This window comes from Scardinius erythrophthalmus (assembly GCF_964197995.2).
Source record: "Scardinius erythrophthalmus genome assembly, chromosome: 6".
Lineage (NCBI taxonomy): Eukaryota > Metazoa > Chordata > Actinopteri > Cypriniformes > Leuciscidae > Scardinius > Scardinius erythrophthalmus.
The window spans coordinates 18001678-18018446 of NC_138226.1; the positions used below are offsets into that span (position 1 = coordinate 18001678).

Here is a 16769-nt window from a genome sequence, read left to right on the forward strand (position 1 = left end):
ATATATATTTACGAGGTATGTATCCACAAAAAAAGAACAAAAACAAGCAGTCTTTTTTAACTTTGTGTCAAAGTCCCAATTAAAATAATAATAATAATTATTGTTATAATAATATCATCAATAGTAAATCAGCAAACCAAAATGAGGAGACTAAGATCCTATAAGCGTAGCACTGAGAGGTCAGTCAGCTTTCTCCAAAGGGAGTCCAAAGCATCAAAGCCTCAATCCACTAGGTGGAGCTGCAACACACTTTGAGGAACTTTTTCCTTCACATGAAGTCCAAAAAAAACTAGTTCCAAGAGTTCAGCAGAAAACATAAGCCCAAAATGTGCTGTGGCCCCCTGGCAACCGTGTCTTCGATTTACAAAGCTGTTCGGGGGATCCACAACAAAAGGTGTCTTGTGCAACAAAACAAAAAAGGAGGAGCAAAAAAAAAAAAAATCTAAAACAAAAACACAGGAGATGTGATCCTCCAAGAGATTGTTAGTGAGGCCGTAGCGCGCCTTCCTTCGAGGTCATGCCAGATACTGCTGCATCGCTGTTTTTGCCCTGAGAGAAAGAGGGAAATGTGAACAGTCACATCATTACTGTGGCAACAAACCATACAACAGATGAAACCACCACCAAAATGCCAGTCTGTCCATCACCTGTCACAGAGGTTGGGATCTGATGCCTGGGTGAGTTTGTGTAAGATATCAACAAAGCCCATCTCCCTTAGCTTATCTTGTCTCTCTTGTGAGCCTGGAGGAAGTAGAAAAACAGAAACTTGTATTGTTGACAATTCACAAAGAATCCTATTTAACTCAAGCTTACACCATCAGATATGAATAAACACCAAGTGAACTACGAACTGCACTGCTGTTGGATAATAATAATATAATAATAAATAATCAGAGCCTCCAAACAGGAAATATTTAGGACAAAGTTAATGTTAAGATGTTGTTATTTTATAAATCTTTTGCCATTTAAATAACATAAATATTTTGATGTCACATTTTATTGCACTTTCTTTCTTTAGGAGCTTGAATGCATTAACATTGAATGTACAATTAAAAAAAAAAAAATTTAGATGCAAATTTAATTTAAATTAATGTTTTACTTAATTGACAGCCCTAATTGCGTTTTTAAATCCTGTCGTGCATGTTATTTACACCACAAATTCAGACAACAGTTATACTGTGCAACAAAACTCGTGCTCTAAAATCTGATTCTTCAAAACCTCCACAAACCATGCGTCATGAGCTCCTCACCATCCTCCTCATTCCAGATGAGGTTAGAGATGCAGAAGGTTGCAGCCAGCTGCAGTTTCACATTGGAGTGACCCTGAATCATAGAGAAGAGAAGCAAAACAATGATCTAGCAGGAGAAAAGGACAGTGACAAGGGGGAAACCAACAACAGTACAAGGAGACTAAGGCAAGCAATTAGAAAAAAAAAATGCTACAGAGAACAAAAACTAGTGTGACAAAGAAGCATTGAAAACAAAGACCACGACTGAGAAACCAGATGAGCTAATGACAATACACTGACCATGTAATATTTAATTTTTTGGAGCATGTCGTCATTGGTCATAATGAGTTCCTTGGCAGTGTTTCCGTCAGCAATGTTGGCCAATATGCACAATGTCTGCAAAAGATGCCAAAGGCATTGTTAAGCATCAACTTTGGAGACTTAATCATCACCTTTAGACTTCTTTATCTAAAAATCAAGGCTCCTAAACAAAAGAGAATTTAAGAGAAATAAGTTTTATTTTATAATAAGAAAAAAGAAAAATCATATTAGGTCATTAATAGCACCATTCATACCTGTATGAATAATGATTAAGGTCGGGTGATATAGGTAAAAACAAAATCAAGAAATCTCAAGAAACACTTATCAATGTTGAAAATAGTTGTGATGCCTAATATTTGTGTGGAAAGAAACCATGATAAAGTACAAATAAACAGCACAATCTTTTGTGACATTATCAGTGTCTTTACTGCTAATTTTGACCAATTTAATGCATCCTTGCCGAATAAAAGTATTCATTAAACTAAATAAAAGAGTGGTAGTGTATATGTAACATTATATTAATGTGTTAATAAAAGGCAATATTTATCCTCATACAATAAAACATTTACATTTCAGAATTGATGTATGTGCCACAAGATGGCATATTTACACGTTTATGCACCACAGACACTCAAACCCTGTGCACAGCCAACGACAATAAACAAAAACAAGTACCTGATAAAAAGACAGAAGAGCTAAAGACTTTTTCTATGGTATTTCTATGGTGCTCCAGTTTGAACATAAAAGGCTAAAAGTTTCGAAATTTTCAGTGCATGTCTGTGTGAGGTAAAAGGACACAAGCTGTTGAAGCTCCGCCCTCTGTGCCGGGAGCAGCAGCTCATTTGCATTTAAAGGGACAGACACAAAAACGGTGCGTTTTTGCTCACCCTCAAAAATGGACAACTTTAACATGCTATATAAGGGATAATGTAGAGCGAGGCGGCTGTTATAGCGAATACAACCTCGACAGGCTGATCAGGACACTGACGCGAAGCGGAGGGGTCTTGATTCAGCCTGAAGGGGTTGTATTTGCTATAACAACCACCTCGCTCTACATTATCCTGCTTATTATATGGCTACCTACCAAATAAATCAATAATTTGACACAAAATATTGATTTAAAAAGGAGTTTATTGATTTAAAAACGATTGTATTGCCTCCGCTAAAGAAAATAGTCCGTTCCGTCTCTACGGTTAGAATCCTGCGTCCATAGCAACGCTCTGTTTTTCACGGCAACGGTGTGTTATACTTAGCAGCGGTCTGTTATCAAGAAATAACAGAGCGCATTCTACATTAGAATTCAACCAAGCCATGTAATAAAAATATCTGTGGGGTATTTTGAGCTAAAAGTTCACATACATGCATTTTAGTCTGAGACTAAACCTAAGCCTTGTCTTTGAAACCAGGGGTAAGGATTTTTTGAAGACACCCGGAATAAACATAAACCTTAACTTGTATAAAACCAAGAACATTCCTTTAACAACACCAGGAATATAATACTTGCTTGAGAAAACTTACTAGTCTTATTCTGTAAGACCCAGCGAGCACAGAGTGTCTAATCTCTCTTATCTTAAGCGGTTCACACTGTACGATTTTGGCCGTCTGAGGGAAATTTTGTGAATCCTAAAAGATTCCTCGGATCCTAGGCCAAAATCTGAAGTCTTTGATCTTTAGTTCACCGACAGCTGATTAATGACCATTGCGATCAAATTTGACCTCAAGACGAAATTCTGGCAGTGTCAGAAGATTATAGTGACTTCTACAACAACAATCAAATCAAAAACCAAAAGGGGCACCAAACCTGATGACGCGATAGTGAGACAACAACAAACCACCACTTGCTCCACACACACCGTTTTTTTCCCAAGTTTCCTTTCAATAGAAGTCATGATTAAAAAAAACACCGATTGTTTTTGTTTGCTAGCCACCATTTCTATCCCGCATATGATGCGGTTTACGTCACTGAACGTGTCGAGGATTGATGATGTAAAACTCCAGACAAGTCTTCTTGCATTTTTTAACACATCTTAATGACAACTGAGATCCCACAGTGCGACATGGCTTACAGCGGGGATCATGTTCGTACAGTCTGACAGGCAACAGTCTTAAAGGACTATTATAAAACGTACAGTATGCACCCGGCTTTAGTGTGTTTGTGTAGCTCACCTGCTCTTTGACCTCTATGCTGTGTTCTCCCTCCAAGATAAGCGTGACTGCTTGCATTATCTGCTTCCCATGTGAGCTCATGATCTGGTCTATATGCTACCAAAGACAGGGAAAGACAATTAGTGTGTGTGCGTGTTACAGAAGCCCATAATCTTGTTAGACCCTGAGAACATATCAGACCGAGTATGCATATTTATATATATATGAGTGTTACCGGCCGGGTGGAGAGCAGGTTTCGAAGCAGGCCCAATGTTTTCATGAGCACATTGACATCAGGATCAGACAGGAGTCTAAAGAGCTGTTCTGTGCCCAGAGCTCGAACTATCTCCACCTTCACTTTCTGATCTGCCTGGAAGGCCATATTCTGCACAAACACGCATTACAGTTACTGATGACATTGAGCGTTTTCATACTGAAGCTTCGGTGAGGACCGAAGTCAGCCGGTCTTACCATGAGAGCCCAGATGCCGTTGACCCTCAGAGCTGGACTGTCACTTTGTGTCAGGCTGCATAGTAACTCAATAACCCCAGACTCTAAGATAGGCTGAGAACAAACACATACACAGTCAAACTCAAAGCCCACTGGTGTTTGAATAACCCTCTCATTCTATTTAATGAAAAAATTCTACGTTTAAATTATGAGGTGTTCTGAGTGTGCTCAGCAAGCAACACTAATAAACGCTCAGCCCGACAGAGTGTGTGTACTTTACCTCTTTGCTGGGTGAAAACTCCAGCAGTAAGTTGCATAGTGTTGAAGAGGCCATGACCAGCACCTCGTCTGGTGCGTTCTGTAATAACTACCCTCAAAAACAAATGTGCATTCAGTTAGGGTTTGATTAACGTTCAGTAATTACTCAATATCATATGAATATCATACCTTCATTAGTGGCTTCCATACTGCATGATCGTGGAAACTCGTCCTTAGCTGTTGTACAGATCGTGATAAACTGTGCAGACATCTAGAAGAAATTTGAATGAAATCAGTTAAAACTGAAAGAGCAACCAAAACCTCTTTTCTTTGTTTTATTCTTTGAATTCTTTATATATCCAGTTGTTACAACAAACATTTCACATTTGAACAACTGTTCAAAAGTTTGGGGTCTGTAATAATTTTAAATCTCTTATGCTCACCAAAGCTGCATTTATTTGAAAATTCCAGTAATAACTAGCCTGGGTTTCCCCATGCTGCCTTGCACTTAGCGCAATTTTATTCACGCTGCTAGGCAGCCTGGATACCATGGACCAGATTTTCCCCTCAAAAAGAGAACCAATCACAGAACGGGGAAGGAGCAGCAAGATGACGACGTCTATGCGACACACCGAAGCAGTTTGTTTATATCTATGGATCCAACATGGCATCAGACGCGAAGTTACCTTTCGATGCAGCCTTAGATAGTGTTCTAAGTAGTTTAGAACGCAAGTTTATTTCGTCTTCTTCCTCGTCGAATTTCTGTCGCTCTACATACGTCATCTGGTATAATTGAAACGATTGGCTATGAGCTACGTACAGGCGCATTTGATAGACATTCGTAGCGCCCAATAAACGGCTCTGGGCATTCGTAAACCACGCCTCAAATACGAGAAAATAAAAATGTGGTTCCCAGACCACGTCTCAATGAGATGAGGTCTGACGTTAGCCAGGCTAAGTAATAACAGTAATATGATGAAATTTTATAACAAATTAAAATAACTGTTTTCCATTTTAAGATTTTAAAATGTCATTTATTACAAAATGAATTTTCAGCATCATTACTCCAGTCTTCAGTCACATGATCCTTTAGGAATCATTCTAATATGCTGATTTGGTGCTTCTTATTTATTATTATCAATGTTAAAAACAGTAGTGTTGCTAAATATACTTGAGTAAAACATGATAAAAGTTCATCTTACTGACCCAAAACTTATGAATGGTAGTGAATGGTAGCTTTTGTTTTTTGACAGACAACAATTAAGAGAAAAGGTGTGTCATACCTGACTGCTGCTAACCGTACTTTGATACTAGATTCTGATAGGCCGCTAACGATCCTGTCCATCATGTTTTCTGTCTCTGTAATCTGTGGTGGGAAATTTATGTAAATTAATGGGGAAATATATAATATAATATAATACATTTTGTTAATAAATTCATGATGAGAAACCCCCATGGTATCTCACCTTTTTCCTGATGTCCTCGTCATTGGAGCCCAGTGAAGCATAGAGTTTAAAAGCTGCTTGTCGGAGCTCATGTGCATGTTTCAAGTCATGGTCCAACTACAGGAAGACAGACGATCAGTTAAACTGAGTCTTCATTTGATCGGAAAATCAAAATGTACCTGGATACACCTGCTATTGGAATCTTCATACTTAACTTTATATAAAAACAACAGAAGTCTATGGTAAAGCTTATTAAATGCGTGTAAATGTATATGTGTATGTGTGTGCGTGAATTTACCCTCTTAATATCAGTGATGGCACTGACTGAGCTCGGGTATTTAAAGTAGTCAGCCAACATGGACACGAGGTGGTCAGTGACGCTGGCAATCCGCTGTAGTTCTATGTCCGGCTCCATCAGGTAGGCCAATGTCTCGGCCCCCTCCACCCTCTCCTCCAGTAACCGCTCTTTACTGCACATCCGGACCAGGCAAGGCAAAGTCTGTCCACCCACACACAACTAGTTACTATGCACTCTCAATAGTTACACTTCTGCATTCATCACGTAAATATGGATGTTTTTTCAGGAGGTACCTTTAGTACAACACAGCCGTCGTCTGTACTGATGGCTCCTGCTCGACACATGAACGTTAAACTGAGAGAGAAAGAGTGCGAGTGTGTACAAGATGAGGGGATTACACATGTATTTTCACAAATAACCTGCAGGGTGAGATTAACTTACCATTTTGCGGCTGTAAGCTGCATTTCGATGGGTTTGTCCCTTTGCATCATTCTAACAAAAACCTGAGAGAGCTGCTCACCATCTACAAGCACTGAGAAACATACAACAAATTAATATGATTTTTAACAGGCTGAAGTATTATTGATTTTTCGTGTATTGATGATGTTTATCAGGCTCTAACACTACACTATTAACTAAGGGCAAGCTCACACTACAGGACTGTAAAACTATCTGAATTGCTGTGGAGCTTACACTGCACAAGGTTTCTCATCTGTCGTTGTCTTGTCATAGTAGCACGCACACTACACTACAAAACACAACACTGACGAGGTGCACAAACTACAAGACATTTGTGACCCTGGATCACAAAACCAGTCTTATGTTGCACGGGTATATTTGTGGCAATAGCCAACAAAACATTGTATGGGTCAAAATTATCGATTTTTCTTTTATGCCAAAAATCATTAGGATATTAAGTAAAAATCATGTCCCATGAAGATATTTTGTAAATTTCCCACCTTAAATATATAAAACATTTATTTTTGTGAATGGATGCAGCACTATCATCAATAGAAATGGACAACTTTAAATACGATTTTCTCAATATTTCGATTTTTCTGTACCCTCAGATTCCAGATTTTCAAATAGTTGTATCTACAAATATTGTCCTATCCTAACAAACCATACATCAATGGAAAGATTATGTCTAAATCTCAGTTAAAAAAAAATTACCCATAAGTTTTGTGGTCCAGGGTCACATTTGGTCAAGAGTCAGTCCCGACCAACAGCGAGAAAAAAAAATTCATTCTCACCATTCACCAGTGTCATGGAGACCTGAGCGTTCTCATAGGCCAAGACTGAGAAACACTTTAACGCCTGCATCCGTACCTGCGGAGAGAGTAAAACATTCATAATCTGTATACCACAGTTTGTCTGAATACTCTATTCTGATGGTGGAAGGTGTGCAATAAAACAGGTAGTTCCAAGTCAGTTTAATCACTGTTCTGTAATTAATGCGCTGCTTCATTGAAGCACACAGAGATCGGAGATTGCACAGCGAACACAGAAATAGGAGCACAGAAACTTGTTGTCAAAGCTTCTCCACGACTTTTATTAATAAATGAACTTTGCTACTGAATCATTACATTATATTAGTCAGCAAAAATGTTGTAATGTTGCTGTTTTTGAAGCAATTAAACTCAGCTTCATTGCTAGTAGAGAAAAGATGCACAGATGCATGTAATTCACACACACACATCTTTCTCTTTCTCTCTCAAAAGGCTAATTCATTCAAATAAATGTTATAATTCAATTAAATAAATGTAACTTTATTGCACTACTTCATCTCTGTGTCTGATTTAAAGCAGACAAAATGCTAGATCTAACAAGTGGTAGCTGATGAAAATAACCATAATTTTAACCCTTCCAGTCAAATTTAGCACTGCTAACATCAATGACACCTTTAACTTGTCAATGCTGGCAAATGGCCATAGTATAAGCAGGATAATCCACAGCTAGCTGTACATTAAACGATTTGAATGCACTCTGAAGGCAACCACCCTCCGCTTTGTGTCAGGCGGTTCTTTGCCTCCACATCGTGCATTAAAATCGTTTAACGCCAACACCAACATGCATAAAAAATACAATAACAACTGGAAAAGCCATTCTGTTCCTTTTTGTACCTTATAGGATGGAGAGATGAGCAGTGGAGCGATGTTCTGGATGGCACCATGGTTGAACAACACTGTCTGATGTTCTGGAGTCTGAACACACACATTATTCAACATTTTAGGATTTTTTATTGGAAGTTTAGGCTTCTAGGCTGTAATACTGCAACTACTTTACAGTAGAGCTGGAACTATTTGTCCGATCAATCTGAATAAATGCATATTTACAGTGTGATGCTGAGTTGTGTGTTACCTTGCAGCAGTGGGCGAATATTTGCGTGATGTATTCCTGTGTGTGCTGTGACCGACTCAGCAAGGACATGAGGTGGGGGATCACAGTAGGGTCCTGATGCAAATAAAAACATGTTGATCACACTTGTTTATGCACGTGCATATGTCATTTCAGAATGGGACACATGCGAGTTGTAGTTGTCTTACTGTGTAGAGCAGCTGCACTGGTGTGACTGGACTGATGAAAACGGTTCTTAAACAGCGCAGACATGCCTCAATGAAGATCAGATCAGAACACAAGAGACCTGCAGAAACACAAAACACATGAACACTTTTCAAATAAAAATATATAGCAGAAATCAGCATGTATTTATAGAGAGAAAAAGAGAGAGGGGAAAGAGCAAGAACCTTGCAGCAGGGCTGGGATGATGTGACAGTCCACCAGGGACTTGATGTTGTTCTCTGTGCCCATGGCCAGACTGCCCAACACGACCGCACATTCAGTCCTCAGCTCCAGACTGGAGGAGCTCTGCTGGAGAAGATACAGGAGTCTACACACACACACACAAACACAACTTTGTCATCATCATCATCATCATCAACAACATCATTAGAGTCAGCGATTAGCATATAAAACATCAGAAGTTGAAAAATCAACATAGAACAGCTTTTTGTGTATCTTAAAGTCACCGTGAAATCAAAATGGACAATTCTTGTTTTTTGGAATTGTGAAAAATACTCACATGCCTAAGACTCCCGGAGAAGTAAAACTGAATAAATTAGCTATGATGCTTCAATTTTATTGGATGTGTCAAAACTGTAGTGCTATTGGTAGAAAAATGTAAGTGAGCGGACCTACCTTGGCACGGCTCCCAGCACAATCAGGTTGGCCTTCTGTTTGTTGTTTCCGATGACTGCATTCTTCATGTCACTGTCAATCCAGAAATGCACAAAACACATACATTTAAAATAGCATAACAGAAAAATAGATTAACAGAATTTCTCAATACTTTGAGAGTGCTATTACTCAGATGAAAAATGAGGTTGCTGACCTCAAACTTTTAGTTGAAAATGTATATACACTACTGTTCAAAAGTTTAGGGTGAATTAGATTTATTTTACTTAAAAATATATATATATTTTAGGGCCAGATTTACTAAACAGGGCAAATTAGCGTGAGAGCGCAATTCCCCAAAAAGTGCCGATGGGAGTGGAAAGTTCTGAGGGTGATCTACAGACGAACAGACTAACTACCAGTTAGCGTCTGGTTTAAGACGTGCTTTTTTGGGTGGAAAATAATGGCGCAGACACCAGTAAATTTACGAGCGCAAACCTTTTTAAATCACCTTGCATGATTCTTATATACTCTTCTTCCATAGATTTTGCATCTGAAAGGGAAACTCCTACAAATGCATATGCAATAAAGTCAGCCGCAAAGACAACTGTGTCCACAGCTTTTCAGCGCTAATTTTTAGTAAATCCTGACAATAGTTTTTTAACACCAAAAGAGGGTTTGCGCTGGTGCAAGCTGTTAGTAAATCTGGCCACATGTTTGCAATAAAGATGCATTAAATTGATCAGTGACAGTAAAGACTTAGCCTAGAAATCTAGACGCACCGTAGCGGCAGCAAAATGTATTTTGCAGCCAGGGTAGTCTAGCAACTCTCCATTGACTTTCGTGCTGGAAAAACCTAAATTAGGTCAGGCCAATCACGTCGTGTATAGAGTAGGCGGGGCGGGCTTAACATAATGACGACAGAGTTGCGACGGTTCCCTGCTACTTGAAAACAAAGAATGACTGCTGCTTCTGGCGAACAGTCTTTCGAATCGGCTTTGGCCGCGACTCTGGAGGACTTGGAGTTAAGTTTTTCTTTGAGAAAAGAGCAAAGAATGGCACTTAAGTCATTCTTAAAAAAGGAAGATGTGTTCGTAGTTTTGCCGGCCAGATTCAAAAGTTGAATCTATCAACTAACATTAGCTCCGCTGTTGGGAAAACGCTCTGGTTGGGTGAAACGCTGTCCTATTGCGTGCAGAGGGAATTTGAAGGACAGCCGTTAATCCCGCCCCTCGGATTGAGCCGTGTGTCTATGGTGAGTTGCCAGACCTAACATCCTGATACAAAATAATTTCATTTGAAATAAATAGTGTTAAAAAATAATAATAAATAAATAAATATATATATATATATATTATATATATATATATATATATATATATATATATCATGGTTTCCACAAAAACATTAAGAACACAACTGTTATTCAACACTGATAATAAGACAATGTTTATTATAGAAACAAAAACATTGTTTTTAAATTGTAATAACACAGAACAGTATTGCTATTTTCCTGTATTATTGATCAAAATTTAATCTTTAGAAATCTAAAGGAATTTCTTCAGAAATTAGACACTTCTTTCATTACATAAAAAAATTCTAACAGACCCAAACTACTTAACGGTAGTGTATGAATAAAATGGATATTTTAGTAAGTGTTCATCATTTAACAAGATTTGATCATTTTCCGCATTTTTGCAGTACGCTTAAATAGTGTTTCATTGTGAGACATCATTTTTTAGAATTTTTTACACATTATGTTTTCTTTCAATTGATATGCAAACTGCATGTATAATAATTACACAACAATTGGAAATATGTTGTTTAAAACCAATGAAGTAGAGGACACTGATGTTTTGTTTGACATATCACACAGTTAGCGTATATTTGAATGACCTGAGGATTATAGAGGCTGATAATGATAGAGCAAACAGTAACACAGAGACCTCATGTCTTGTTCAGCTCACTTACAGCATGTACAGATAATGTAGCCACATTCAAGTTCTCCTGTGAAGTTTCAACTTAGTATCAACAACAGAATTGCGACACAAAGTGATCCTGGTCTGAATAAAAGAGAAATATCATATTTCTTTTTGCACTAAAATAAAAGGCAATGATGACATTATCGGTGCATTTTATCAATATCGTTCTGCCACCAATAATGATGGGAGGATTGATCACACAAGCCTGTTGCTTTATAGGGAAAAAAAAAACCTGCTCAAATGAGTGAATATTTTGGCAAGGATTATTGCTAGTCTTCGTCAATAGAACTCAAATTGTTTACAAATGTAACCATAGTCATAATAAACTTATGCAGCATTTAAGTCATATTGAAATCATTTATTTGAGAGTTGAGTGCACATGATGATAGATAAAAAAATGAAGCACCAATTACAAACCTAATGTGCATCATTTGCTCTTTATTTTGTTGCATCATCACAAAAACCTTTCCTGCTTTTGTTAGGAAATGAAAAAGGGAGGGGGAAAAGATGAAATTGCCCATTTTGGTATTGTTAACTAAAACCATTACAAATCATTTTCAGTCATTTAAATAAAGCTTAAATCATCAGTCGATTTAAATTAGAATGAGTCAAATTAGATGAAAAAAATTTACATTTCAGTTAGTTGCCAAGGCAACATTTCCAGGAGGAACAGGAACTTCCCAGGAGGGTTTGAACACAACATTATGACCAATTAGCTTAATTCGTCTAGCTTAAATCCCCCATAATTCTTTAGCTGACACGCCTCCAACTGGGAAAGTCAGAGCTCCAAGAGAATTATGAATTATTATTAGTGGTGCATCTCTGCACATTCATCAAGTTCAAATCATTTCATTTGAACTTGATGAACAGGGCCAGGCAGCATTAATGTAATAACTCCATAACAATCAGTGTCTTGGCTGATGTTTACTCTGATGGAAGATTTATATCTGTGGAAAAGTGTGCCAATGGCAGTCGAGAAACGTCAAGCTAACAGTAACCAGAGCTTGAGTTAAAAATAAAGATGAAGAGACCCTAGCCGCAGCTGCCCAGACACACTCGCATAAACACACAAGTACAGCACCTCATAACGTCTCGCACTACGGTGGCAGCCTCATCTTTAGCATGGTGAACTGTAACAGAGCACACAGGAAGGACATATGGTTGTGTACTCACATGACTCCCTGCAGCACGTTCTGTGGGTCAGGGTCGAAAAGCCGGTCAACATAGTGGCGACTCGTGGCTGTGACTTCCTGCATGGTGATAAATGACAGCACAAAGAGGATTCAGCAAACTCATCCCGTCTGAGGCATCACAACACCCTCATTCTCGCCCCATAGCCACCTCTCCGGCTCACAGGGTCCAAATACATCAGTCTGTTTATCCTTACAGTCACCGGCTGTTGGTGGAAGTCTCTAGAAGGAGAGCAGAGACCTGCTTGCCGCCTCTTCACACATCGCAGCTCTCTCGTATAGAGACGGCAATTTCAGGCCAGAGAAAAGTGGGAATGATGCTCTGTGGGAACGATGGTCACCCCAAACACACCAAAGAATCTATGCAATCAGCTTGCACTGCTATAAATGTCACTTCATGCTTCAAAACATCACATTCTCAGATGAACTTTAGAATTTCACACTGAACATAACCATTGTATTATGTTCAAATCTGAAAACAATTTCATGGAGAAGGTCAATTGGATTCAATATACAATTCACAAAAAAAAAAAAAAAAAAAAAAAATCACACTATGAGAAAATGACTGCAAATATTTAACATTATATTAAGAAACTTTTTTACATGAGAACATAGGATGTTTAGTCTAAAACTTACTTTTTTTTTCCTAAACTGAATATTATAAACAATATTGTAACTATTTTTAAAACAAACAAAAAAACCCTTCTTCTGTGTGCTTTCCTATGCGCAGTAGAGCATGGCACTAGCAACGCCAAGATAATGGGTTCAATTCCAAGCAAACTGAAAATGCGCGAACTGATACTAATTTATGACTTCAATGCAGTGCCAAATACAAACCCTCAGACACCCCCACACAACAAAATTCATCAAAAAATATATATATATATATACTTAAGGTCTGCGCAGTTGTCTCTAAAAATGAAATATGCAGGGTCAAAATGATCTGCGAAGATCATAATCGCAATATACATTTTGTACACACATTCCACAACACATGTTGATACTTTGCAGGTATTTTAATGAGTGTAAAAAATTCTGATTTTTTTTTTCAAGAAAGACATCATAGGTTAACCAGTATTTCTAACAACTTTAAATTTGCCAAATTGATCTGCTGCAACATAATAAAACGTGATTCCCTGTATATAACCTGTTCATACACAAATGAATTTCAAACAGACTTCAACAAAGGATTTGATCATTTGAGATAATTACAGTATTATTAACCAGTCCTAATTTTGTAGCTGTCATTCTAGAGGTCATTACTTAAATAAACAATTAAGTTGCAAATCTTACATAAATAATTTATTTGACATTTACCAAAATAAGATCTCTATGCATTGAGATTAGTTAAAGGTGTTCTAAGTGATGTTGGGTGATGTCACTTCTTGTTGACGTTCGAAGTACTGTCAAACAAAACGGAGGCTAGCTCGACCCTCCCTCCTCCTCATCCCTTCGAAGGCTTTTCCGATGTAAATTCTGGACTTCACGCATTCCTTCTCCTTTTCCCTCTTCTTTGCTATTTGTTCATCAGAACGTCGTCACTTTGGTCGTGTTTCGGCCATATCAAAATTCAAGAGAGTATAATTCTAAGGTTAGTCGTTGTCGTTGTCTAGGACATCTCTCCTCTAGCTAACTTCCCTCTTCATGCTTCTCTCTCCTCCACTCCCCACTCCCCCCTTCATGTGCACGCGCACTAACCTCCCAACCCCCACCCCCAAATCATTCTTGCCGTTTATTGGCTGGAACACTGTTTGTTATGTTTCGTGGTCCAGGCTGGGCCTGTTTGTTTTTCTTGCCGTTTGTAGAGCCTGGGCTGTCTACAGAGAACGCGTTTTTTTACAGTGTGTTCAGGGGACAGGCAGCTAGCGGACAGTGAGGAGATGTTTGCTGTATATGAAAAAAAAATTCGGACTAAAAAACGTGTGACATCGCTTAGAGCACCTTTAAAGGCAGAGTATGTAAGTTTCCCCTCTAGAGGTTGCTTATTCAAAACAATAACAAAGGTGTATCCTGATGACGCTTTGAATGAGCGTGGATTCATAGGAGTTGTCGTCTTCACCCCCACAGCCGATGGAAAGTAATCCAACGGGACTCAGGCAGAAATCAAGTTTATAGATGAGCTAATGTGTTTATTAACGTTACTGTGACATAAAGCAGGGCGGGGTGGAGAGCGGAACGAGGTAGGTGAAGCAAATGCTAATGAGAGACTCCTGCGCGACGCAGGAGCTTCGGCTTTAATTATGTTTGTAGGCCGCTGCCGCTCCTTACGTTTAGTTGTTTATGTCTATTATACGATTAAAGTTATGTTCAACGTTTGTCAGTTCCCACTTCCTTTTTCCCTGAACTTGAACTTTGTTACAGTTACTTTTGATCACTTAAAATCACATTATTTTACTTCATTCTAACGAAATAGCTGCAAGTGCTTAATTACTACTGGTACAGGTAACTTTATCTGACGAATTAAAATTAAGGGCTAACGCAGCGCTGTTTTACATGGTCAAAACAATATATTAACAATACATTTGAGTGTGTTGACAGTTATGTTATAACGTCACTCTACTTGTTGCACATTGCAGTAAGCTATGACGGAGTTGACAGCCGAGGCAATGACACGTACCACCAGCCCTACACACTTTGTATGTCTCCCTCATCTATCACACCTGATTCAACTCATTAGCTCATTATTAGAGACTACAAGACCTGAAATGAGTGTGTCAGATATGGGGAGACATACAAAATGTGCGGTTTGAGAACCACTGTAATAACAGACACAAGCTTATAGAGAAGCACAGCTACAATCACATAAATATGAGGCACATGAGATTATTTTTATAAATTATCATTTAGATCTTTAAAAAATGCGCATAGCACCTTTAAACCTTAGTCCTTATGTTCAGTTTGGGGTCAGAAAGACTTCAAGCCCCCTTTACACTTCAAAACAGATACAATATGCAAGTTATTTTATGGCATCATCAAGACATGAACAGTCTTAATGATAATAAAGAAAGCTTCATGCTGAAAATACTATTGTTTGGGGTCTCAGAGACTTCAGGTGTAAAACATGAATAAATGCAATACATTTGATGATCAAATATGACTTCTGAAAAGAAACAGTGTGTATAATAACAGTTAACTTTATAATATGAGAAAGGGTTAAAGCTTTATCAATATCACACTACTGGTTTTGATTAGATCAAATGAGCACATTCCCATTCAAAGTATCAATATAAATACAGGGGCAGATGAGATTGGTAACATGTTATACATCACATCATCAGTGTATTAACACCTAATACTGTACTTGGGTACCACAACAGTGAGGGTAGATCAACATGTGTCAAAACACAGTACAGAACTACTGGGCTGTCAAAAGGGGGGCGTTACCACCATATTTGCCCATCAGCTCATCATTTAACCACTATATCAGAGAATATAAAGCAGGTTTGTTTTTGTTTTTGAAGCCCCAGTTCTAAATATAGACTGAAAACTAAATATAACTTTGATTTGACAGCTCTGAGCACATCCAGATCTGCTGTTAGCCACATAAACACACAAGCAGTTATTAAAAAAACACACCGTTTAATTTAAGATCACTCGCTAAAGTATATCTAATGTGTCTAGTGTATTTCTGAGAGATCCTAAAGTGAAAACGTGAGTTTTCAAATGGTATAGCTAATCAAAGAGACTCACGGATAACACGCTGATGCGTAAAGGGGCCTCCAGCAGGCACGCCATCATTCACTCAGCGGAACATTCACAGCGGCACTTTCCACACAAACACAGCTCAATCAGCGGAATATTTACAGCAGCACTTTCCCCCCAAACTTAAATCAGCAAAACATACAGTTCAGCACTTTCCACACCACTGAGTGTCACTCTATTTAAGTTTTATTTATTAAAAGGATAATAAAAAATATATATTTTTAATTTCAAGGAATTTAAATAATTAAAAGGCAATTAATAATTTAAATAATAACAATTATTCATTATTCAAACTAGTATTAATTACTAATATTAAATTAAATAAAAAATGTGGTTCAAATGAGAGACAAAACTCTTCCTAGAAGATAGGGCGATTTTTTTGGAATGTCTTACCGCGGACATTATTATACAAAAATTATATTTTCCTATTAATTAATTCAAAGTATTACTTGAGATAAAAAAGACCATAAATTAAATTCAGCAGTATAATTTGAATTGAAAAAATAAATCGTTTGTTTATTAAACACAAGTGGATTTATTATTCCACACCGAACATTGCTATGAAAAGTAACATA

The 16769-nt window shown here is 37.9% G+C and overlaps 1 protein-coding gene across 6 annotated transcripts; it reads right to left on the reverse strand.

Moving 5' to 3' along the window:
- armc8 (armadillo repeat containing 8) lies at window positions 1-16282 on the reverse strand. 6 transcript variants are annotated; one of them, XM_081368270.1, is made up of 23 exons: window positions 16183-16265; window positions 12690-12814; window positions 12476-12552; window positions 9345-9416; window positions 8894-9036; window positions 8693-8790; window positions 8508-8600; window positions 8270-8350; window positions 7400-7475; window positions 6588-6678; window positions 6440-6500; window positions 6147-6347; window positions 5870-5965; window positions 5687-5769; window positions 4593-4674; window positions 4426-4512; window positions 4167-4259; window positions 3931-4080; window positions 3717-3812; window positions 1530-1625; window positions 1230-1323; window positions 648-741; window positions 380-549 (listed from the first exon to the last, which is right to left on the reverse strand). In XM_081368270.1, exons 4-23 carry the CDS (start codon window positions 9410-9412, stop codon window positions 516-518), a joined length of 1917 nt encoding a protein of 638 aa, XP_081224396.1. In that variant the 5' UTR covers window positions 9413-9416; window positions 12476-12552; window positions 12690-12814; window positions 16183-16265; the 3' UTR covers window positions 380-515. The 6 variants fall into 6 exon arrangements, with proteins under 6 accessions (XP_081224392.1, XP_081224396.1, XP_081224393.1 ...); XM_081368266.1 differs by lacking the exon at window positions 12690-12814 and having other exon boundaries at window positions 1-549; window positions 16183-16282; XM_081368267.1 differs by lacking the exon at window positions 12690-12814 and having other exon boundaries at window positions 1251-1323; window positions 16183-16271.
- Between the last annotated feature and the right edge of the window lie 487 nt (window positions 16283-16769).

Bases quoted from the DNA above. Each gene is read 5' to 3' on its own strand.
- armc8 (XM_081368266.1), bottom strand. From the start codon at position 16,230: ATGATGGCGTGCCTGCTGGAGGCCCCTTTACGCATCAGCGTGTTATCC. The intron at 6,348-6,439 runs GTACCTCCTGAA...GTGGGTGGACAG, and splicing joins ACGGCTGTGTTGTACTAAAG to ACTTTGCCTTGCCTGGTCCG. The intron at 742-1,229 runs GTTTGTGGAGGT...TACTTCCTCCAG, and splicing joins TGAGGAGCTCATGACGCATG to GCTCACAAGAGAGACAAGAT.